The following is a 26,106-nucleotide window of genomic DNA, read 5'->3' as shown; positions in this document are numbered from 1 at the left end:
TCCGGCGACGGCAAAGAAGGTCACTTGGGACCGACGTTGTGGTCTTGGGGTTTAAAGCTTCGGATCGGGCAGAACGAACTAGTTGCATCTATTGTGCGGTGTTGTCGTCGGGAACGGTGGCGAATTTTCCGGCGGCGCGCCTCCAAGAAACTGAGAGATTAAATTCTTGTACATTCTCTCTGTAATTCCTGGAGGAGCTCCTCTTAGCGGTGGCCGGTGGAAAGAAACACGATGGGAGAGAATCGAAGAGAGAGAAAGAGTTTGTGTTTTTTGGGTTGTGACGTTCGGAGGATAAATCGGCAGATTAGGTCGGAAGATCTATCATTTCTATACTCTAAAATATTACTACTTGATTCTTCTTTATATACAAAAACCATCATTGCAAAGTGATTGCCAACAACAGCAAAACCAGCATTCCCAATGTCCTGTTCAACACAACAAAAACTGTCTCGATCTCTAGATTAACCCCAGAAAAGTCACCACCACCACCACCACCACCACAAGTCACAACCACAACCGCAACCGGATTTAGAACAGATAGAAGAGACTAATCCGGAAACATTGGACAGCAAATATTGAAAGACGCAGATATAAAAAGAAATCAAATGGAGTAAGTCATAGCTACAAACTTGAACAATATTTATAAATCAAAGCAGTGCTAAACAAAAATGAATGAACATCTCAGCTTCAACTGAAAAAAATACAATGATAAGTGAATACAAATTTAGCAAATTTGGTGTCTCCCCATTTTCAATTTCACCCTCTTCTCCCAATTTCATAATGAAAGAGACCGACAAAAAAAAAAAAAAAAAAAAAAACATATCATTTGAACCCAATCAAACACATTTACACAAACGCGAAGCTGATAGAGTAGCAATATGGCTGATAGAGTAGCTGTATGTTTATTAGCCCTGTTATCGGATATCAATTAGGACATAAATTTCAGTGGAATGGAGAAATTGATCAGCTACTAGAATGATCATCGGAGTTGTACCCACTCGGGGTTTCACGTGGGGTTGTGGAGGTTGAGCTAAGGTACTCTCCATTGTCCCTTCTCTTGCTTCCCTTGGGCGAAACGGATTTGACAAATTGATTGATTATGTTTTGCATGATCATTCCTCTTTTTGGGGGATTGTTTGGTTTGGGTTTGGAGGGTGTGGTTTCCATTTCTTTGAGTTGGGTATGAAATATTTTGAAGCTATATCAAGGTTCTGTGAAGGAAACAGAACTAAAACAGAGGAAAGAGAAACAGAGCAAAAACAGAGGGGTTGAAGAGTTTCTCCTCTGGTTCTTTCAAAAAACAGAGGAGAGCGAAACAGAGGAAATGGTCAGGATTCAGTGTATATTTGTTTTGAATTGATTGTGTTGTGGTTAGTTATTTATGGAGTGGAATTCAGGGATTTGGGAGCAAAATCCTTCACGTTTTTTCCCCTCGTCCGATTTGTAAAAAATACAAATAATAATAAAGGAAACAACCTGTCTAGTTCTACCCAAGACGAAGTCGTTATTCTCATCCATTAAAGGAATATACCACACAGTCCCATTCCTTTTCACGTTATGGATTCCATCTTTATTTTTTATTTTTATTTTTATTTTTTATTTTTCCTTAGAGACAGAAAAATAATGTATGTAATGTTGCATTTAGGAGGAAATTGGTGCTTTGTAGTAAAAAAAAATTTCAATTTTAAATCTAAATTGCTGATTCATTGGATCGCATAAAAGTAATTATAGTGAGTACAAATTTTATTTTATTTTATTTTTTAATTTTTATTTTTGTGTAACTCCCAATTTTTCATCAGTCCCTCTCTTTCATAACCTCGGGCTTGATCGAGTTGGTAAAATAACGACTTAGGAACGCTCATGTTTCAGGTTTGAACTCGTCCATGACCATTATAACCTTCGATTGAAATTGTTGCTGAAGTATGGGACCGTTGACAATATCATTGGTTTATAGCCTAGGATAGGTCCCGAAGGAACCCTGTCCAGGTGAATTTCGGTGCCAACCAAAAAAAAAAAAAGAGCTCAATCTCTTGTTACCTTAATTGCATATGAACAAAGTTGGTTACGTGAAATATTTTCATTTTAATATTACGTTTTTATATCTTTATTAATTTACTTTCTCTTATTCTACCACTAATAAGGAAGTGTGTATAATGATAGATTATAAGCTAATTTTAAGAGATTCTTCACTACCGTCTATGTATATATTTAAGAGCTATAATCTCAATTTTATAGATAAAACCGAGCTTATAGAACCTAGAAACACAGTTATACATATTCATAAGTTGGAACTATCACAAGCATCACACTTACGCTTAAAAAAAAATAATAATAATAAAATAAAAAAAACCATCAACCATGCCTCTTGCAAACACTGAATTTTAACTCCATCTAATTTAAAACTAGTACGACGAAATATACGTATTCTGTTACTATAGTTTCTTATTATAAAATTTTTCAATGCATTTTAATTTATGTTTCAATACATTTATTATATATTTTAAAAATATAAAATAAATGTATTGAAAGTTAATTTAAGTGACTTAGAAACTTGAATTAATTCGAAACCATGTGCTGGAAATTTTTTGGAATCACTAAACAGATCATATACAAGGGGTTTTATAGGGTTGGATTTATTATCATTATCACTCTCTCTCTCACACACACTATCACACTCTCCCACAGACACACACAACCACACTCCATCTGCACAATCTTCCCATGAATCAATTTCATCAGCCCATGCCACTAGGATTTTCCTTCCCCAAAATAGTCAGTCTGTTTAGGACAGGAGGGAGGAGAAAACTTGCAAGTGGGTACCACTATTCGTGGAGAAATTTTTACATGTTTAGGAATTTATTAGAGTCGATCACTGGTTTACACGCAATAAAGTGTTTTTTAAAAAATAAAGTTGACAAGCTTATTTGTATATCAATTATTGATTATTTCAAACTCAAGTAAATTTTTTTGCCCTAATGAAATACATTCGCACCCTCACACTACTTATTTATTTATGGGTGAAGTGCCAAGAATTTTTTTTTTTTTTAAAAAAAAAAAAGCTTTATTCAGAATTGCAAAAAAAATCCCCACTTTTAAAAAATATTTATAAATCAATGTATTTTAAAATTTTGTACTAAATTGAAGTTTTTGTTAAAAAAAAAATGATCAAAATTGTTTATGGGGGACAATTTAGTACAAAATTTCAAAATACATTGATTTATAAATATAAACAATTTTGATCATTTTTTTTTAACAAAAACTCCAAAATACCCTTAATTATTTTAAGGGTATTTTGGGTATTTGAGTCTTTATTTTTTTATAAAAATTTCAAAATACCCCCCAAAAAAAATTTGGTTGTAAAAATTCCAAAATTTTAAAATAAGTCTTTTTAAATTTATTTTATCTTAAGATTATTTTAGGTATTTCAGTTTTCAATTTGAAGAATAGTCTTTATTTGTTCAATTTGAAAATTGTAGGGGAATTGTTTCAACAACAGAGAAATATTTGTATATTTTGTATATAGCATGAATTTTTTTTTAATTTCATTTAATTTTTTTTTTTTTTTTTCACTTTACCCCTTATTTATATTTGTTAATCAGAATACATTATAAAGAAAATATATTCGATGTGCTCGGTGCCGTGCACCGAGTCATCAGAACCGCACCAAGTCATCAGAACCGTTTGTTCCCACGGGTTTTGCATAAGAACAGTCCTTATGCAACCAATTACCTTACTCATTATAAATAAGTGTGAAAAACATAATACCAACACCTACCATATCTACAAAGTTACAACTTACTATTGGACACCAACCCTCTCTCTTAAAAATTTTAATAACACATGTGACACGTATAAATGTATTAAATCGAGAAAAAAAAAATGTATCAAATCCACTCAGATAATATCTAAGATTACATCATAATTATTTTTATATTATAATTATTTATTATTATTTTTGTTTGGATGAAATAATGCCAGGAAATGACAGCTTGATGTCATGAAGAATAATCTTAAGGTTGCATTCACATGTGTCACTATTGACCTCGTTATATACGATGTATTTGGGGACTTGCACGTAGACAAAGAAAATAAAGGTTTAACTGTTTAATTTCAAAGATGCACAATTTCATAAAACAAGTAATTCACCACATAAAACACAAATAATGACCATATCTATTTTAGTCACTGTTCTTGCTACATTTATACATATTCTCAATAATCTTAACAAATTTCTATATATATATATATATTTGTGTAAAGCTTACCAAATTAAATTTTTTGATAGGCCTGATGATTGAGTTATTCTTCATATTCGAAAATTCGTGTTTGAGTTTTGTGTCATTCCCCTCCCCTCTATCCATTAACATCTAACATTTTTATCATAAAAAAAAAAAAAAAAATTCTTTTGGTGGATTTTTTTGCTTACCCTTAAAATTGTCTTGGTAAATAAATAACCTCCATCATAAATAATCCTGACATAATAAAATTGATAATGAATCTTATAGATAAAAATGAGTTTATAGATCTAGAAACATAAGATCGAGCTTCTGGATGTTGGCAACAAATATATACATGCACATAATTAATATGTATAAAAGTGCCGGTTGATAGATATATATAAATGATCGATATAGAATCTTAGATAATAACGAAAAAAATTAAATTAACGTAATTGCCAGAATAATTTAACTCATCCATTTTTATAATTTTGCACATGCATAACTGTAACTAGCTCGCTAGACTTGGAACTATCTCACGATGACACTGATTTTAAAGATAAGCATATATAGATCCCAATTATATAGTTAAATAATTTAACATTATTTCATAAAGTATGTTCTTTTATGAGTTATAAGTATGGAGAAAAAAAAAAAATAATAAAAAAAAAAAATCAAATCGACTTTGGTCTATACAATCTCGACGAGTGATTTATAGCCATGACTTTACACTCCAACTTATTTTGTAACCGACCATTTTGTTGCTGACCCGTTGTGCCACTAGTGGTCTAGCAATGAAAATTATTTAAAATTACCATATAAGTATATATATATACCAAAAATATATACTTATATATAATAAGTTGGAGCAAAGTAGAAGGACACGTGCCTCCTCTGAACTTTAATTGGCTCCGACCTTGCCCACGCATCAATATTGTCTTGACCCATGTTACTTTTTACTTATTCCATATGGTATAGGGTCTAGTGTCGAAAAAAGGACAAAGTGATAGCCACAGTTCAATCTTATCTTTAGTACAGTATAATTAAAAGAAAATTAATTACTCTTTTCTTTTTGACTAGCTGACTCCCCCACTAAAACTAATAAATGACATAATCAAAATAAAAAAATTATAAGACTTTATTTATTTATTATCATTTTTTTAATAAGTATTTTTTATTATTTATTTTTTCCATCCCAAATCCCTCTCATCTAAAGGAATAATTGTTTCCCAATATTACTTCGTTTTCTCCATATATATATATTTTTTCTTCTTTCTCTCCATGAAAAGTTAGATTGACTCTTGAGCAAGGAACTAGATAGATGAAAGGAACGGTCAACTACTTGAGAAAATGCAAAGAAAAGCTGGGTGATCACGTTTGGCTTTGAATGATAAATGTGAGCAAGGAAGGACAGCTGTCCCATATATTTTAGGCTATATATATATATATATATATATATATTAAGCTATATTTTCTTCCATGCAACTTGCAAGTGAGAGATCTTATTTTTAATTCGGACTGTTTTTGCATCATCTAGAATAATCTATGAAAATTCGTAGAAAAGTAAAGAGCAATCGCTGACTCCTGTCTTGTGTGCTAAGCACGTGAGAAAATGCAAAGAAGCTCCACGGTGGATTGGATAATTTTCATCAAGGACAGCTGTTTGATTTCCGTCCTATCAATGCGTTTTCTAGGAAAGTGTGACATTCTATTCACTTATTTTATTTATTTATTTGTTTATTTTTACTCTGACAAACAAAATTATTCTGACAAACAAACAACCCATACAATGGCAAACAACACACATCTGAAAGCATCATAAACCACGTAACATTCAAAAAGATCACTCCATAAAAATCCAACGCTAAACTAAGTAATGACATTCGCGTCATAATAATGCGAGCTTTTTACCATTTCCTTTCTCTCTAATCATTAATACCTAATATTTTTGTCATAAAATAAATAAATAAATAAAATCTTTTTGGTGGATTTTTTTATTTACCCTTAAAATTGTCTTGTTAAATAAATAACCTCCATCATAAATAATCCTGACATAATAAATTTGATTATGAATCTTATAGACAAAAATGTCTAGAAACATAAGATTGAGCTGATGGATCTTGGCAACAAATTTATACATACACATAATTAATATGCATAAAATAGACGGTTGATATATATATACACACACACACACACACAAAAGATCGATTTAGATAATAATGAAAAAAAATTAAATTAACCTAATTGCCAGAATAATTTAACTCATCCATTTCTGTTATAATTTTGCACATGCATAACTGTAACTCGGTAGACATGGAACTATCACATGATGATGACACTGATTTTAAAGATAAACATACATAAATCCCAATTATATAGTTAAATAAATAAACACTATTACATAAAGTATGTTCTTTTATGAGGAAAAATATTTATATATTTATATATATCAAATCGACCTTGGTCACGTGCAATACTAGAGAGAATCTCGACTAGTGGATTTATAGGCTATAGCCATGACTCTATTACACTCCAAATTATTTTGTATCCGACCATTTTGTTGCTGACCCTTGTGCCACTAGTGGTCTAGCGATGGCTATGGACAAATGATTGAAATATTCTAAGTATGAAAAAGAAGTGACAACATCAAAATACAAAAGGTGTATCATATGTACATATATTATATAGATTTGTTGGTATTTACAGTATGGCATATGGTATAGGGTTTTAGCGTCGAAAAAAGGAAAAAGTAATAGCCACTATTCATTCAATCTTATCTTTAGTACAACATAGTAAAAGAAAATTAATTACTCTTTTCTTTTTGACTAATTGACTACCCCACTAAAACTAGTAAATGACATAATCAAAATAAAGAAATTATAAGAGTTTATTTATTTAGTTATTATTTTTTTTGAAGAATTGCTTTTCGCCATTCAGACTTCATGGAGAGTGGGAAATGGGCCCCTCATGAATTGAATCAATTGACAACTGTTTTCACACTTGGTGGGTCTGTCTGGTTCCTTTCACACTAAAGCTAGGTATGGATGTAAGTCCATATGGATCATGTATGGCTCTTATGGTCATCAACATATACTTTGAGTCCATATGGATCATGTATGGCGCTTATGGTCATCCACATAAATGAATTACCATCTTCAAACTTCTACTCACAATTACTATATGGTTTAGTAGTTTTAACTTCTTTAAGGTTGAAACCATCTTATTATAATCAAATATGACAAATATTCTTTCACTTCCAATTCAATATTATCGGACAGAAAAACTTCACCTACTTTTAAAAAAAATCATGTAAGAAAATTCTCCATCCCTCTATAAATCAAGAAGGAAAATGATATAATTGGTGATTTCTTTTAATCACGATCGAATTGATATGATAATTAATAATTGACAAAAATGTTCATAAAATATAAATATTATTTTTAATTTTTTTCATTTATCAGAAATCAATTAGATAAAAGAGCATTACAATCAAGATCTACATAATATGTCCAAAAAAAAAAAAAAAAATTCAAGATCTATATAATCAAGTAACCAACTAGGCCGAACATCCCAATTCTAAAATGAATATTTTTTTGGATAAGTGAATACTTGCTTATTTAGCCAGTTGTATTAGTAACGTGATATTACAAACGGATTAAATATTAACACGTAATAATAAGACCTATTAAAATAAAATATTTTTATTTATGTGACATGATTCAATTGGTTTTATGGTATAGATAAAGTATTAAAGATTCAGAGAAGCCTTTTTCTAACAAGGTAATATCTTCAATTAACAGAAATTAAATTTATTGGTCTCAACTGTATAAATGATTGACAGTCACCTTCAACGTCCACCCCTATAACAGTCCTGGTTGAGCTTTCTATTGGAATTACTACAAAAATCGGTCAGTATATTTTATTATTTATTTTTTTCACCCCAAAACCCTCTCATCTAGAGGAATAATTGTTCATCAATATTAATTCATTTTCTCCATAAAATTGAGATTTATTTATTTTTTATTTTTTTTCTCTCCATGAAAAGTTAGATTACTTTTGAGTAACCGAACTAGATAAATGTGAGTGAGGAACGGTCAACTGCACTTGAGAAAATGCAAATCAAAGCTTGGTGATCACGTTTGGCTTTGAATGATAAATGTGAGCAAGGAAGGACAGCTGTCCCATATATTTTAGGCAATATATATATATATTTAAGTTATGTTTTCTTCTTGCAACTTGCCAAGTGAGAGATCCTATTTAATTGGGACTGTTTTTGCATCATCTAGAATAATTCTATGAGAACTCATAGAAAAGTAAAAGACCAATCACTGATTCCTGTCTAGTGTGCTAAGCACGTGAGAAAATGCAAAGAAGCTCCACGGCGGATTGGATAATTTTAATCAAGGACAGCTGTTTGATTTCCATCCTATCAATGCATTTTCTAGGAAAGTGTCAGATTCTATTCACTCAATTTATTTATTTATACTTTGATTCTATTATTATTATTATTATTATTTATATTTTATATTTTTATTTTTGTCCATTAAGGAATCTATGGCAAGGCATGTCGTCTTCCCATTTTCAATATCTTTTTGTGCCTTTTGTACCCAACCTATTTGCAATTTAACAACACTAGAGGAATTTTTTTTTTTTTTTTTTTTTTTTTGTATCCCATCGTTCTAATTTTTTTTTTGCCAAGAAATAGCCAATGTGTGAGGCTGACAAAAGGCAAGCTCCCACAGGACCGCTGACCAAAGCACCTGCCACAATCAATCACTCTTTCTCTATAATTCTATATATCTACAAAATATGGCTTCCTGGTAACTAGGTATCGTCAAAAGATCCGATCAGAAAAAGAAAAATGGTTGGTTCAAACTAAAGACCTTATCGATGCCGCCAAATGCTTTCTTTTTTAAAGTCTCTGTCAGTTCTTGTCAATGAATGGTTCTATATATATATTTAATATTTAATAATAGATGAATATTTCAGTCATTTAACATGCTCATTGTGGATATTTTAGTAATTTTAACTGGTATGTTAATTTTTTTTTAATTTTTTACTATTGGTCACTAAGAGGAGATTTCCGTGTAAAATAATTTTATTTTTTAAAAAAATTCAAATAAATTCCCAAACTATAAAAAAAGAGTGAAGAAATCTGTGTAAATTAACCCTTTTTTTTTTTTTTATATTAAAAAAGAGTTTTAAGTAAGGCAGGAATATTTTTTTCTGAAGATGGGCCATGCCCATTTTTACGGGTTAAACCCGCTCCACTCATCTTCCCCTCTCCCTCTCCTCTGTAACGCGCCGCCACCATGCTTTTAATCAAATCAGCAATTTCTTCTTAGACAGAGGAGGAATCAGGAATCAGGATTTTTCATTGTTCTTGGTTTGGATATCAAGATGAAAAAATCCAAACCAAGAACAATTAAAAATAAAAAATTGGGTTTTCTCAATAAGAGAGAGAATAGACTGACAAGGGAAGCGGGTTTAACCCGTAAAAATGGATATTACCCATCTAAGTATGGGATGGCATGAAAATATGTTGCCACTTCATCTTCTCTGTGCAGGATGCAAGCATTACTCATGTACGAGTGTGTGTGTGTGTGTAAATCCCTAAAAAAATGGAACAAACACCGTCATTGCAAAGTTATTGTCAACAAAAGCAAAACCAGAATTCCCAATGTCCTGTTCAACACGACAAATACTCTCTTTCTCTAGATTAAACCCAGAAAAGTCACCACCACCACCACCGGAATTAGAACAAATAGAAGAGACTAATCCGGAAACATTGGACACCCATTATTGAAAGAGGCAGATATAAAAAGAAATAAAAAAGAGTAATTCATAGCTACAAACTTGAACAATTCACAAATCACAGCACTGTTACCAAATAAAAAAGAACGAGCACCTCATCTCAGCTTCACCTGATAATATTTTCATTATACATGAATACAAAGATACCAAATTCAGAGTCTCCCCTCATTCAATTTCGCCCTCTTCTCTCAATGAAAGAGACCCAAAATTTAGATAAAAGGAAACGATTAATTCCAAGAATCGAAGCAAAAACATATGTACAAACTTGAAGTTGATCGAGTAACCATATGTCTATTAGCCCTGTTCTTGGATCTCAAATACAACATCAATTTCAGTGGAATTGAGAAATGATCAGCCACCAGAATGAGAATCTGAATTGTACCCACTTGGGCCTCCATTTGGGGTTGTGGAGGTTGAGCTAAGGGAACCTTCATTGTCGCCTCTCTTGCTTCCCTTCGACGAAACGGATTTGACAAATTGGCTGAATATCTTGACCTTGATCATTCCTCTCCTTGGGGGAAGGTTTGGTTTGGGTTTGGAGGATGTGAATTCCATTTCTCTGAGTTGGGTATGAAATATTTTGAAGCTAAATCAAGGTTATGTGGAGAAACAGAGGAGGGTGGAAGAGTTTTGAGGTTCTTGGAATAAACAGAGGAGAAGGTGGGACTTCGTGTGTATCTTTTGTTTTGCAGTGACGGAAAGACTAGTGAGGTGGGTATTTTTATAGTGGGATTTCAGGGAGTTTTTTCGAAATATTGGGAATTTAGGGACCGTGTGGCAAAAAACCCAGTAACTTTGTTCTCAAGTTTTGAACAGTGTCGCTACTACCAGATGGGAATGTGTAGTGGCGTGAGGTGAAAGTACCATTTTGTCTCCCTAAGTCAGTTATGTTCTGATTCTAACATGATTTTTGAAAACGAGAAAGGAATCATGTGGTCCTAATGATCTGAATGATCACGTGATACGATATTTTAGTCCAATGGATCCTCTTTCCGGCCAAATCTCACTCCTAAATTTTGCACTCAGATCGTATGGTCAAAGGTTCATGTTAAAAATTCTGCCACATATAAATTTATAAGTGGTATATTTGCCTAGACATGATCCCTACATATCTTTAGTTAAAACGGTCCTGAACGTGTTATCTCATAACTAAAGGATTTTGAACTACTAGGATAATCTTCAATCTCTGAACTTGAGAAAAAATAAAAAATAAAAAAAGGTGCGTTTACTTTAGTATTCAAGGAAAAAAAGAAAAAATCAATCTCATAACTTGTGCAACCACGATATTATCAATGCATTCACAATTAAATCATAGCAACACTGGTCATTTTCACCCATCAAAGGAACGTATCACACAATCCTTCCTTTTCACAGGTATGGGTTCTATGGCTCCTCTTTTTTTTTTTCTTTTTTTTTTTTATTATTTTTTTTTCGAGATAGATTATCATCATTCTCAGTGGTGTATTTAGTTGTATTTGTTTCATAGTTCATATTATTTCGTAAAATATGGTACGAGAAAATACGGATACGAAAATGTATGAGTATAATTTGATTTTTTTTTTTAAAAATATGTTTTAAAAAAATGAAAAATGTAAAAATACGAATATGAATAGATATGTGTATAATAGGTTATATGCACTAAAAATTTAGCTATACAAGTCTTATTATTTTCTTATATATCATATATTTGTAAGGAAAATGAATAATAGGTAACAAATAATAAAATAAATATATTACATTTAACACTATCACAATAATCATAACAGAAATAAACTATCTAGATATAATTAATCAATAACCATAGGTCCATAACATGATCAATTCATCACAAAATTAATGAAAAAAAATTCTAATTCAATTATTCAACTATGTTGCCTAAATTAAAATAAAATGCAGTTGCTTGAACCTCCTAGGTTACTTTTGAATAAATTTTAATATCTCTACCTTTTATTCTGGATAAATGTGATTTGACTATTGAAATACCCTCCATGATAGTTAGAGTTTTGTTCAACATGATCCCAAAATGCATCCTTTTTTTTTTTTTCTTTTTTTTTTTTCATTAATTTTTCCTTGATAGCCTATATATTTATAATAAATGTATAAGTATATGATGTGATATTTGTGAAAATATATTTATATTCTACTAAAACATCTAGTGGTGATTTACGAACTCCCAAAATAATAATAAAAAAAATAATAATAAAGATGCTAACAAAATTTAAAAGATCTCAAAACAAAACAAAAAAAAAAAATTTATAAATGCCTACAAACATCGATAAAAATCTATGATTTTTCAAAATTGTAGTGTTCTACAAGATATATATATTTATTTCATTACTTTGATTAAAGATCAAACATTGGATTGACAATAATAAGATATTTAAAAAAAATAGAGTGAAAGTAGAACAGCTGAGTGGTCACAGCTTTTTTCGAGATTGCATAACAAATAATATTATTTTAATGACGTTAAATAGAAGGGTTATACCAAATAAAATATGGTAGTTTGTGTTAAGAATGTGTGTTTAAGAAAAATACACCATTACAAACGTGAACGAAAAAAAAAAAAAAAAAGGTTATCCTAAAGTATAAACACGAATTAAACGAAGCAATCAAAACGAATAAACGCGTTACATACGGGATGATGAAAAAAAAAACGTATATTTTACCGTATATTTCAACTCTAATCGACAAACAAGAGTATTTTCTTAAAATTCATATGTACGCGTTTAATTCGCGTATCATACGCAAAGTTACAAGACTTCATAACACCTAATTTTATTATAAAGTGACAATCACATGTATGCAGTATAAAATTATATAAGTCAACCATGGTCAAAAAAATAATAATTAAAATTTTTTCTTACGCTTCAATTAGAAACTATATCCCTTTTTTTTTTTTTTTGGTAAGTCAATTTATTAAAAGCAAAAAAACGAACAAATACACAGGCTACCCAAAAAGGAAACAACAAAGAAGCCCGAAGGTAAAACACACATTCCATACAAATTAAAACAGAGGGAACAAGCAATTGATCGGTTGGTCAATCATACATCAACCTTCGCAATAGCACGAATCATTGTAAAATAGGGCTATTGGTCGGGTAAGTCGAACCACTGGGACTGCGTTAGTCTTACGGCAACCTTAGTGTCTAGAATCTTTCTAGAATGATGAAGGGTTTATAAAGGTTTTGTTTGATGGTCACAAAACTAGGAATTCAAAGTGCATAAAACAATAGTGTGCTAGGAAGTAAAGAGATAGAACAATAGAGAAGAGACTAGGGAATTGACTTCACCACAAGCCATATAAACATGCCTAATTGCAATTAACTTGGGGAACAAAGTATACATGCAACCATGATATGTAGAAATGCAAGACAACTACAATATCTTCAAGAAGTTCACACATTCAAGAATTAAGTATAATCCATCCAAGGTTGGCATAAGTCATCTATCTAAACTAGGGTATAGAATGAAGTATCCTTCCTAAGCTATGAACTATCAAAGTTCTCAATTTGGGTGGTAAGTGCACATGAAGTCTAGAACTTAGCCATAATCCATCAAAGGTTTCCCTAAGCCATGGAATATCAAATTTCTTAAACAACATGCCATTAAAACCATTGTATAATCTCATCTTCATTCTCACTATAAAGATGTAAGTAGCATAATCATGAAGAAACAATTTCTAAGACAAGATAAGAGTCTCTACAAGATTAAATATGGAATGAAACACAAATACATCAAAGTGTATCTCTAGATTAGACAACTTGTTACATAAATGCAAAGTTCCCCAAATATAAACACAATTAATACATATTTACTTGACAAAGGTTACATCAACTCCCTAGGAAGAGGTTTAGTTACCCATGGTAGCTCTAGATGAAGGAGGAAGCAAGGCCTCTAACTCCATTTTCGTGCTCCCTTGTGTTGGCTTGAAGAACTCCTCTTTCTTGCTCTCTTCTCTCTCCTCTAATCTTGTAGAATGAAGCCTCCTTTAATTGTGTGGCCTCCCTCATTTATCTTCTAGAGATAAGCCTCTAAAAACCCCCACTAACCAACATCTCCAACCAACCATTAAAGAGGGAAATTAGAATTGAGGAACCCAAGATGCAAGTGGCTGAAAATGGGCCATTTTCGGATGCAATTCTGCCTTAATTTCGAGCACTCGAAATAAGGGCTCGAGCACTCGAAATTGGAGCAGAATGCTCCATTCTTGCCTTGCTCTGCCCGGACCTACTTTGGTAAAATGGCCATAACTTTGCGCTCCGTATTCTAAATGATGAACCGTTTAAAGATTTCGAAAGCTAATTCAGAGTTCTAAAAACTTTATGTTTTGGTGGAGATCCAATTCTCAAGTCTGGTTGGTCGAAATTGAAGAACAAGGCAGACTTTCATTGCTGCCAGGCAGTTCTGAGCACCTCTAATAAGAAAATCATAACTCTTTGCTCCGAACTCCAAATGACGAACCGCTTGAAGATTTGGAAAGCTGATTCAGAGCTCTAAATCTTTTATGTTATGAGAGAAGTCCAGTTCTTGAGTTTTTAAGGTCAAAATGGCGAGCAAAGTCCAGGTTCCACTGCTGCCAAAAATTCAGCATTGTGACCTTTGATGTTCAAAACTCCACAAAGCATCCTTCTTGCTTCTTTTTAGCCAATGAACCTGAAAATATACAAAAACGTGCATATGAAGGTAATCTACATAAATAAACAAACAATGGACTTAAATAATGCAATTAAGGGCGCTTGAATATGCAATATTCGGTGCTTATCAGCAATATAGAGACACAAACGAAGAGCAAAACTCAGTCAGTTCTAGTATTGCTATCAATGACTACACTCGGTAGTCTCCAATCCGCAGTCACACTCCGAGATCTTCTAGAGTCTTTGAAGCTCATGGAAAGAAGCCGGCTACGAATACAGTCTTCAATAAGCTTCCACACCACGCAAGGGGAGGAAACTTTCCCAGCATAGGTATGTTTGTTCATTTCCTTCCATATAAAATAAACAGCAGCAGAAAAGTATAGTCTAACTGTTATGGCATCCATAGAATTGCAATTGTCATTTCAAACATTGTCAATCCATCCGGTTATGAATGTATGATTACGCTCACCGTAGTAAAAACCACATGTATGTTAAATATGATCCCAAATGTAGGAGGAGAAACTGCATTTAAAGAACAAATGCTCATGGGTTTCATCCTCACTCATACATAAATTGCATAATGGTTGAATTAATATAACTAGTGTATTAATTTTCTCCCTTTTCTTCGTTCTAATTCAGTTATATTAATTGTCACTAGCTTACTCTCAAACTCAGAGAACGTGTTGCCTAAATCATCTAAAGCGCTGGCTCTCTTGACTCACATGGGTTACAAATAGGGGTGATAAATGGGCAGGTTAAACATGGATCAAGATCCATATTCAACCCGTTCAAAATGGGTTAAAAATGGACGAGTAAAAAATATATAAGGTCAAACTATTATGACCCATGGACCTAATAAAAATTATTTTCTAAGTATTTTTTTATAATTATTTTATTCTTTATAAAAAATAATTAAATAAAAATAAAAATAATTAATTTTTTAATTACTTTTTAAATTTTTAAAATTTTAATTATTTTAAAATTAATTTAATTTAATTTAATTTAATTATTATTATTATTATTATTATTATTATTATTTTTCGCTAGGTTTTAAAATTTTATTTAATAACAAATAAAAAAAACAATATCAAACTCAGCATTATTTATCGACTCGTTTTAGAGAGAGAAACTTAGAGAAATGAATTGATGAGAGACAAATTTAGAGAGAGAATATAGTGAGTGAGAGAATTTTAGAGAGAGAAATGAGTTGAGTGTAATATAGAATAGATATGTATTGTGTATTTATTATTTGATGGGTGAAATAAACACAACCCATATTCAACCCATCTTGACTTTCAAATTAAGGGGTTAAAAATTACCCAACCCATTTTTAACCCATGTTAAATATGGTTCACCAACCCATATTCAACCCATTTTGACCCTTAAATTAAGGGGTTAAAAATTACCCAACCCATTTTTAACCCATGTTAAATATGGTTCACCTAAAACTATTAAAAAACGGATGAATACGAGTTGATTTTTTCTCTTCGGCCCACAACTTACAACTTACAAGTCAAATGTATCAAATCCATTAATAATAATAATAATAATAGGGGTAATTACACTTACCTCCCTTGGTGTTAGGCCTAATTACAGGCGGTACCCCTAACGTTTAAAAAATTACACCGCCCGTCCTCAAGGTTTGCTCCGTCGTAACACTTAGCCCCCTCCGGTGAAAGTCAACGCCGGTCAATGATGATTTTTGATGACATCAGCACTTTTTAACCATGTAATATCACATTTGCCCTTACTATATTTGCAAAGACATTTTTACCCTTACTTTTGTATTAAAATAACCCATATACCCAGAATAAAAAGACAAAAAAGCCCTGCATGATCCACACTAGCTCTTCTCTCTCTCTCTCTATATATATATGTATATATATATGTATACTGGTCACTATATATATATACACATATATACATGTGTATACATTGGTTACCATAACTGTCTCTCTCTTGATCTATATATGCATAAATATTATATACACACACAACATGAAGAAAAGAAATTGGGGAAAAACAAACTAGAGATAGGTCATTCAATAAAGAATCAACTGGGTGCTTCTCGTTGATGAGTTATGCCGGGAACCCATATTTCCAACAAATCCAATGAGCTGAATCCGTAGTCCAAATTAATCTTCCAGTCTTCATTGCCTTAGTCCACCAATCACAGAGCCACATCGGTAAGCTTCGTTTAGACAGTGCCAAACACGCCACATATCGCTGATACCATGCGCAACCACTCGCCGGCAACTGTAACTCACGTTAAGTCCATGCGTCTCATGTGACGTCAGTCTCTGACGTCCCGTGCTCGCCGTCGATCGAGCAGCCACTAACAGCCACCGGCTCACCAGCCAACTTCAGTGGTGTGGGTCAGATCCTGGAGCCGCAACTCTCCGTCCGCCGTCTTAGATGAAATTCAGGTTATTAAAGACGCTGAATTGGCCGGAAACGGCTCTTTCGGCATCGTCATCGACCGTCCTGAAAAAGCCCTGCATGATCCACACTTGTAAGCCTTTATTACCTGCCGGAGATGTCGCTGCTTTTGTTCCATGGCATCATCGGAGGTAAATAATTGTGTTATGGCGGTGGTGGTGGCTATGGCCGTCGTGGTAGCGGTGCAGATGGTGGTTTTGTTGTATCGGCGATGCAGATGGTGGCAGTGAAGACTATATATTCGGCAAATCTAGGGCTCAAGGAGGTAAAACTTCAGGAAAAAGAAAAAAAAAAAAAAAAAACGAAACAAAAAGAAATCTCTATTTTAGGGAAAAAAATATTATTAGGGTAAAAGAGTAATTTGACAATTAATTATCATTATTAATATAATATGGGGGTATATTAGTACTTTCACAAAAAATTCTAACATAAATAACCGGCGATGACATTGAAGGGAGGTCAGTGTAATTTTTGAAACGTAAGGGGTACCGCCTGTAATTACACTTAACCTCAGGGGAGGTTAGTGAAATTATCCCATAATAATAATAATATATATGTGATGTAATAAATATATATGTGTGTGTATATATAAATATATATATAGAAAGAGAGAGAGAGTAATATTATATGATATTAGCTTTGATAGAGAGAGAAAATGAAAGAAAGAGGATGAGAAACTCTTTTTCAAGTGTGCCCAAAATCAGTACATGCATAATGCCTTTTTATAAGCATAAAAACTAGCTTCCTCTGTACGCCACTAAATGCTATCTTCTCTTGTAAGTTTCACAATGTGATATCATGGATGACATAACATATTTGAGGACCCCACACACTTATATATAGATATATATATAACACTCTCCCTTGGGGTCCACAAAACTACACTAAGAATATGCCTCGTTAAAACCTTGCTAAGGAAAACCCAATGGGATAAAATCCTAGCGAAGGAAAAAGAGTACATTATTCTTGTATATCAGAAAATGGTATTGCTAAGCCTGCCTCATTAAAACCTTACCAGGAAAACACAGTGGGACAAAACCTGGATGAAGGAAAAAGAGTACAGTATGCCAATACCTCTTCGATCAATTGCTCCCCCTCATCAATTCAACCTTGAAGATTCTTTAGTTGACGCGTTCCAATGTTATGCACTAGTTTCTTGAATGTTGTAGTTGGAAACATTTTAGTAAATAGATCTACTAGATTTTCTCATGAACGTATCTTCTGAATATCAATATCACCATTTTTCTGACATTCATGCGCATAAAAGAATTTTGGTAAGATGTACTTGGTCTTGTCACTTTTAATATACCCTTCTTTCATCTGTGCAATGCATTCCTCATTATCTTCATATAATACTGTTAGGCTTTCTTTTATTGATGAGAGACCACATGTTGTTCGAATATGTTGGATCATTGATCTCAACCAAAAACATTCCCTGCTTGTCTCATGAATTGCGAGTATCTCAGAATGATTTGAAGAAGTTGCAATCACTGTTTGTTTCATAGATTGCCATGATATAGCAGTGCCGCCACAGGTAAACACATATCCTGTTTGTGAATAAGCTTTATGTGGATCAGAGAGATAGCCGGCATCTGCATATCCAATTAATTGAGAATTTGGTGCCTTTGAATAAAGCAATCCCATATCAGTTGTGCCACGAAGATATCGTAATATGTGTTTGATTCTATTCCAATGTCTGCGAGTGGATGCAAAACTGTACCGCGCTAATAAATTGACTGGAAAAATTATATCAGGTCTTATGCAATTTGCAAGATATAAAAGAGCACCGATCGCACTAAGATAGGGTACTTCAGGACCAAGGAGTTCTTCATCATACTTTCGAGGACGAAAATGATTTTTCTTGATATCAAGTGATCGGACAACCATTGGAGAGCTCAATGGATAGGCTTTATTCATATGAAAACGTTACATAATCTTTTTTGTATATGTAGATTGATGGATGAGAATATCGCTCGAAAAATGTTCAACCTGTAGCCCAAGGCAGAATTTTGTCTTTCCGAGATCTTTCATTTCGAATTATTTCTTTAAATAAGTGGCCGTCTTTTCGATATCCAATATTCCCACAAGATTCAGATCATTAACATATACTGCAATAATAATAAAATCAGATTCTAATTTGTTAATAAAAATGTTTGGACAAATATGATTATTCACATACCTTTCTTTAAGTAAGTAATTACTAAGGCGATTGTACCACATTCGATCAGATTGCTTCAATCCATATAAGGATCGCTATAATTTTATCGAGTACATATTACGTGGTTTTGTTTTAGGCATTTTAAATCCTTCTGGGATTTTCATATAAATATCACTATCTAGTGATCCATATAAATATGTTTCCATTAGATGCATATGTAATCTTTCTGTGACTGCCAATTGTATTATGAATCTAAATGTGGGTGCATCTATCATAGGGGAGTATGTTTTCTTATAATCAATACCAGGTCTCTGTGAGAAACCTTGAGCTACCAGTCGAGCTTTGTATCTCACGATTTCATTTTTTTCATTACGCTTTCGTACAAACACCCATTTGTACCTAACATGATTAACACTCTCAGGTGTCTGGACTACTGGTCCAAATACTTCACGCTTAGCTAATGAATTTAGCTCTGTTTGTATTGTTTCTTTCCATTTTGGCCAATCATTTCTTCGTCGACATTCTTCGACGTTTTGAGGTTCCAGATCCTCATTATCAATATCAAGAGCAACGACATATAAGAATATGTTGTCGACAACAATTTCATTTTTATTCCATTTCGTTTCATAATTTAGTAAGATCTCATCATTTTCAGGTACCTGTGACTCATTAAGGGCATGTGCCTCATCAAGGGCCATATCATCATCTGTTGCCTTTACCTCGTCAATATTTATTATTTCATCATTTTTAGGTACCTGAGACTCATCAAGAGCTTCTGTATTATCAAAGGCTATTATCTCAGTTTGATTAATAATATCTGTTGCTCCTTTTGTGGCCTCTTCAGGAGTGCCAACTTTTCTTTGTGATTTCCTTTTATGAGTAATAATATCTTTTACACCGACTGGTCTACCACGCTTCGAGCGTGTTTTAGATACATTTGCTGCATTACTGACAGAAGGTCCCTCAGGGACAGCAATTCGAGCTGGAATATTTGCAGCTGGTATATGTGATTTTATCACTTTTTTTGTATCAGTAAATGTATCAGGTAATTTATTTGTAACATTTTGCAAGTGAATGATCCTCTAAACTTCTCGTTCACATTGATTTGTGTGAGGATCAAAATGAGACAATTCCAGGGCATTCCAAGTAAGATCACGTTGCTGTTGTGCCTTTTCTCCCCCCAATGGTGGGAAAACAATCTCATCAAAATGACAGTCAGCAAATCGTGTTTTAAAGACATCACCTGTCAGGGGTTCAAGATATCTAATAATAGATGGAGAATCAAAACCAACATAAATTTCAAGTCTACGTTAAGGACCCATTCTAGAGCGTTGTGGTGGTGCAATTGGAACATATGCAGCATAACCAAAAACTCGTATGTGAGAGATATTTGGTTGTTGACAAAAAACAAGTTGTAATGGTGAGTATTTATGATAAGCAGTTGGTTATATACGAACTAATGATGTAACATGTAATATGGCATGTCCCCAAGCTGAAACAGGTAATTTTATTCGCATAAGCAAATGACGACCAATTAACTGAAATCTTTTAATAAAAGATTTAACCATACCATTTTGAGTATGAATGTGTGCAACAGGATATTCAACATTAATTCCAACCGACATGCAAAAATCATCAAAAACTTGAGAAAAAAATTTAGCGGCATTATCAAGATGGATTGTCTTAATTGGGTAATCAGGAAAGTGTGCCCGTAATTTGATGATTTGAGCAAGAAATTTAGCAAATGCAACATTACGAGTAGAAAACAGATAAACATGTGACCATCGTGTTGAGGCATCAATTAGCGAAATGGTCCACAAGGTGGATGAATTGGCCCACATATATCCCCGTGAATTCATTTTAAAAATGGAAGAGATTCAACAATGACTTTTGAACGGGATGGTCTGATAATCAACTTATCTTGTGAGCAGGCGGTGCATAGATGATTATTTGGAAGATGATTTTTTGATTCTTTAGTGGGTGTCCATGTGAATTTTCAATAATTCGATGCATCATTGTACTCCCCGGGTGAGCAAGTCGATCATGCCAAAGCATAAAAAGTTTTGGGTCACACGATTTTTTATGTATCACAACATGTGACTCAATTGTCCTAATAGTTGTATAGTATAACTTAGAAGAGAAAACAGGGAGTCTTTCTAATATCTGCTTCTTGTATGAGGTACTGGAATTAATGTAGAGATATTCCACATTTCTTTCATTTGCGGTCTCAATATGATACCCACTACGACGCAAGTCTTTAGAACTCAACAGATTTCTCCGAGATTTTGTAGAATATAAGGCATCATTGATTTGCAATCTTGTTCCATGTGGTAAAATGATGTTGGCTCGTCCGGAGCCTTCAATCAAGTCGGTGGGACTTGATATTGTACTGACACTAGCGTCTGTCAGAGTTAGGTGAGAAAAATATTTTTGATCTCAAAGGATTGTGTGTGTCGTTCCACTATCTGCAATACATATATCTTCTCCATTTATTTTGGAACTAGTCAGATCCATTCTTATTTATGAAAATTTCTTTATCAGAAATGAAACTTTTATAACAAAAGAAATTTTAATACAAACTGCAAAATTGAAACTTTAATACAAGGAAAATAAAAACATAGTAGACAGAACATGAAAAAAAAATAGGATTAATTGGTGTGGATATTTCCATCACCAATCAGGAAGTGTATAATTCCATCACGGTCCTCAAAAAAATCTGATACATCCAGATTTGTGATATCAACTGGCTCATTATGATTAATGAAATTCATTTTCAGATTTGTGATGTCAACTGGCTCATCATGATCAATAAAGTTTATTTCATTTTATTTCCCCTTTTCTTTCATTGAGGCTTGGTAAAGTTCAGCCAGTTGCTTAGGTGTACGACAAATGCTTTGCCAATGCCCTGTTATGCCACATCGATAACAAGTATTATCATGTGCCTTGGGAGGTTGAGCCACATCCTTCCCTTTTATTTGTTTCATTTCATTATAATCCCTCCTTTGGGGATATGGTGTGGATTTTTGATTGCGAGAATTTGAGAATTGATATCCTTCACGGTAATAGGAATGATTTTTACCACGACCATAGTCATTATTGTGGTAGTTATTTTTTCCACGACCATATTCATTATTATAGCCATTTCTACCACCATGACCACGTCCATGTCCGCGTCCACGACCACGGGATGAGGCAACATATGTTTCAGGGATCGGTGTTGATCTAGTTGGACGAGACTAGTGGTTTCTTAACAAAAGCTCATTATTTTGTTCTGCCACAAGTAAACGTGATATTAGTTCTGAATATTTTTTAAATCTACGCTTTCGATATTGTTGTTGTAAGTGCACATTCGAGGCGTGAAATGTGGTGAATGTTTTTTCCAGCAAAAGTTCATCAATAATGGTATCACCATATAATTTCAATGTAGAGCTGATTTTAAATAGGGCAGAGTTATATTCAGCCACAGTTTTAAAATCTTGCAACCGCAGTTGCTGCCACTTAGCCTGAGCTTTTAGGAGGATAACTGTTTTTTGACGATCATATCTTTCTTTCAAATTGTTCTACAAACACAGTGGATATGTTTCCGTGAGGTATTCAGTTTTTAGCTCTTCACTAATATGGCAACGAAGGAAAATCATGGCCTTTGTTTTTTCTTATAATGATGCATCATTTTCTTCTTTAATTGTGTTTCCGAGGCCCATGGCATCTAAATGAATCTGAGCATCCATAATCCAAGATAAATAATTTTTGCCAGAAATGTCCAAGGCCACGAATTCCAGCTTTATCAAGTTTGACATTTTCAGAATAACTAGATGTAATAATATAAAAATATAATTTAGAATAATATATAAATAAATAAAATGACATTAAATGAAATAATAACATAATATGAATTATTTAAATAACGAAGGTGGTAAAACCAAACATAGTATTATTAAACAATAAAGGCGGTAAAATCGGTTATAAATCATGAAATAATAAAGGTGGTAAGACCGACCATAATTAGTTGATAATAAGGTGGTAGAATCGACCATAGTGTGAGCACATATATCATTTAAGTGAACAAATTTATTTTATGAATAATAATCCATAATTAAACTTTTCTTACTTTTTGGAGTTAGAAATACTATTTTATTCGATAAAACAAACCAACCCAACGATCTATCAAAACTAATATTACAAAATAGATATATAGTTGAGATAGAAAGAGGGAGAGAGAGCTTTTTTTTTTTTCAAATCTAAAGTGGATACAGCTCGTGTTGATAACGTGTAATAAATATATATATATGTGTGTGTCTATATATATATATATATATATAGAAAGAGAGAGTAATATTATATGATATTAGCTTTGATAGAGAGAGAAAATGAAAGAAAGAGAATGAGAAACTCTTTTTCAACTGTGTCAAAAATCAGTACATGCATATTGCCTTTTTATAGGCATAAAAACTAGCTTCCTTACGCCACTAAATGCTATCTTCTCTTGTAAGTTTCACAATGTGATATCATGGTTGACTTAACATATTTGAGGACCCACACACTTATATATATATATATATATATATATATATATATAGAGGGTTAAGTGCAAAAAACCCCCCTCTACAATAGATATAGTGCATATCAGTCCTTGTGTAGTAAAAAACCCCCCTATACTATCAATTTGGTGCGATTGGATCCCTGGTCGTGTAAAATGACGATAATATCCTCTCTAATATAAATGAAATATTATTAAAAAAAAATAAACAATATAAATTACCATTTTAGGTCCTTTATTCTTTTTTATTTTTATTTTTTATTTTAGTGGGTTGACCTTGTTCACTCATTTTGTTTGGTAAGATTGATTCCAAATTGGGTTTGAAAGGCATCAGAAGTGAAGGTTGGAGATAGGTTTTTGGTTTGATATATATATTTGTTATTGCAACAATCACACTGACTTGGAGATTGAAACGAATTGCTTTGTGAATTGCTTAGAGATTGACCTGGATGTATGAAACGAACTGCCCAGAAAGCAAGATCTGCTTTGTGAATTGTCCACTGACTCCATTTTCTTTATATATATATATATATAGTATGCAATACATATGATATAACCTAATTTACGAATACAAGCACTAAATAAAATTTTGTCTGTCCACACCTTTCTCTCTCTTCTGTCAAACACTACTGAAAGCACAGACCCAGATCAATCATCATCTTCTTCTTCACAGAGCTGTTTTGGATGGTTGGGTCTCTCCGTACTTTCATGCTTTCTCTCTCTTCATCTTTTTTTGCGCACACGCAACCCGCGCAGCAGTACTTCTCTCTCTACACATTCCATTATGTTGTTATCTATTCTTGTTCAATTCTTTCTTCTTCCTTCGGTTATTGCAAAGAGGCTTGGTACTACCACTACCTTAACCTGAGGGGCTACAGACGAGAGGGGATTTGACAAGAAAGTGAATTTCTAGGGCTCGGTCACCCCATATTTCCATGGCCGCTTCGCCATCGGCCGCCGCAGATGTGTTGAAGAGAGAGAAAATTGTGGTGATTGTTAAGAGAGCCAGAAAGAGTAGGAAAATTATAGAGATCAGAGAGAGAGAGAGCCAACAATGCAGAAAATAAACGTGATCAAAATCACTTTTTGATTGCCGAATAAGGTCCACAAGACCAAGACGAACACGACGCTGCAAATAAAAGCCACGAACGACGTTACACGCGCCTACATTCGCCACCTGAAGTTTTGTGAGTAGATTTCACGCGCTGTCACGCGCCTCACGCGTCTTCTCCTGCGAAAATCCGATTCCGGCGAAAATCCGGTCACATCTCCGACGAGATTATATGCACGTATGGGTGAGGGGCAAAATGGGAAACAAAAGGATAAAATGGGGTTTTCAGTTTTACTTTTTGTAAAAAGTTGTCAGAGTGACTGGTTATGCACCTTTTTTGAATTTTGTGGACTTGCATGCACATTTTCAAAAAGTAGGGACTAATTTGGCACAAAGTCTATATATCAGGGGTTTTTTTTGCACTTATCCCATATATATATAAATAACATGTGACATGTAAAATGTATCAAATCCACATACAGTATCTAAGATTGCAGTGTTATAGTTATTGGTTTTTTCTTTGGATGACAAATGCAGGAGATCACAGTTGACGTCATTTAAAAATAATCTCAAGGTTGCGTTTACATACCTTTCTATATATTGATGTGGTTGTATACTATGAATTTGGGGACTTGCATTTGCTTGCATACTAATTGACTTTGGACAATGAAAATAAAGGTTCAAGTGTTTTCAGAGATCTGCACAATTATTCTATAAATCACATAATTTGCCCAAGTAATATTTGGTGTCACGAGGAACACACCTTATACATGTTGAAACATGAAATCTTTTATCTATATATTATAGAGAGGCAGAGGGATTTGAATTGTTCAGACGAGATATATAGAAAAAAGTGTAATTACGTGCCTTATCATCTTACAAATGTCTAGATATATAATTGGAAGCAGTTGAAGAAACTTGAAAAGTGATTAATTTTCCTGTTTCTAGTTGAATTGGTACAATTTTCAACTCTTATATTTTCTAATAGCCATGGATTCTAAATTTAATCTCAGCCATCCGTTGTGCTAGTTCATCATACAATAATATGTAAGCATGCAAAATGGTGACCTATGTTCTAATGCATCTTTCTCATCTTCTAATTTAGAAATTTGAAAATCATTTTTCCTTCTTTAATTTTTTTTTATTTGTTTTTATATTTATATCTTACTAAATAAAAAAACCAAAGCTTTTGGTAAATGGAAAGCAATAGGGCAAAACAAGAAGCCCCAAAGCCACAGAGAAACCCCAAACTT

General features: G+C 33.0%; 1 protein-coding gene across 1 annotated transcript; it reads right to left on the bottom strand.

Moving 5' to 3' along the window:
• Positions 1–18,313: 18,313 nt before the first annotated feature.
• Positions 18,314–18,994, bottom strand: LOC132309532 (secreted RxLR effector protein 161-like). The gene has a single exon (XM_059807830.1). The coding sequence runs from the start codon at positions 18,992–18,994 to the stop codon at positions 18,314–18,316; it is 681 nt and encodes a 226-aa protein (XP_059663813.1).
• Between the last annotated feature and the right edge of the window lie 7,112 nt (positions 18,995–26,106).

This window comes from Cornus florida, unplaced genomic scaffold (genome assembly GCF_030987335.1).
Source record: "Cornus florida cultivar Cherokee Brave unplaced genomic scaffold, ASM3098733v1 CherokeeBrave_3.0.0_Hap2_Chr05, whole genome shotgun sequence".
NCBI lineage: Eukaryota > Viridiplantae > Streptophyta > Magnoliopsida > Cornales > Cornaceae > Cornus > Cornus florida.
The sequence above is the reverse complement of the archived record's forward strand: the minus strand, read 5'-3'. Positions and strand labels throughout refer to the sequence as shown.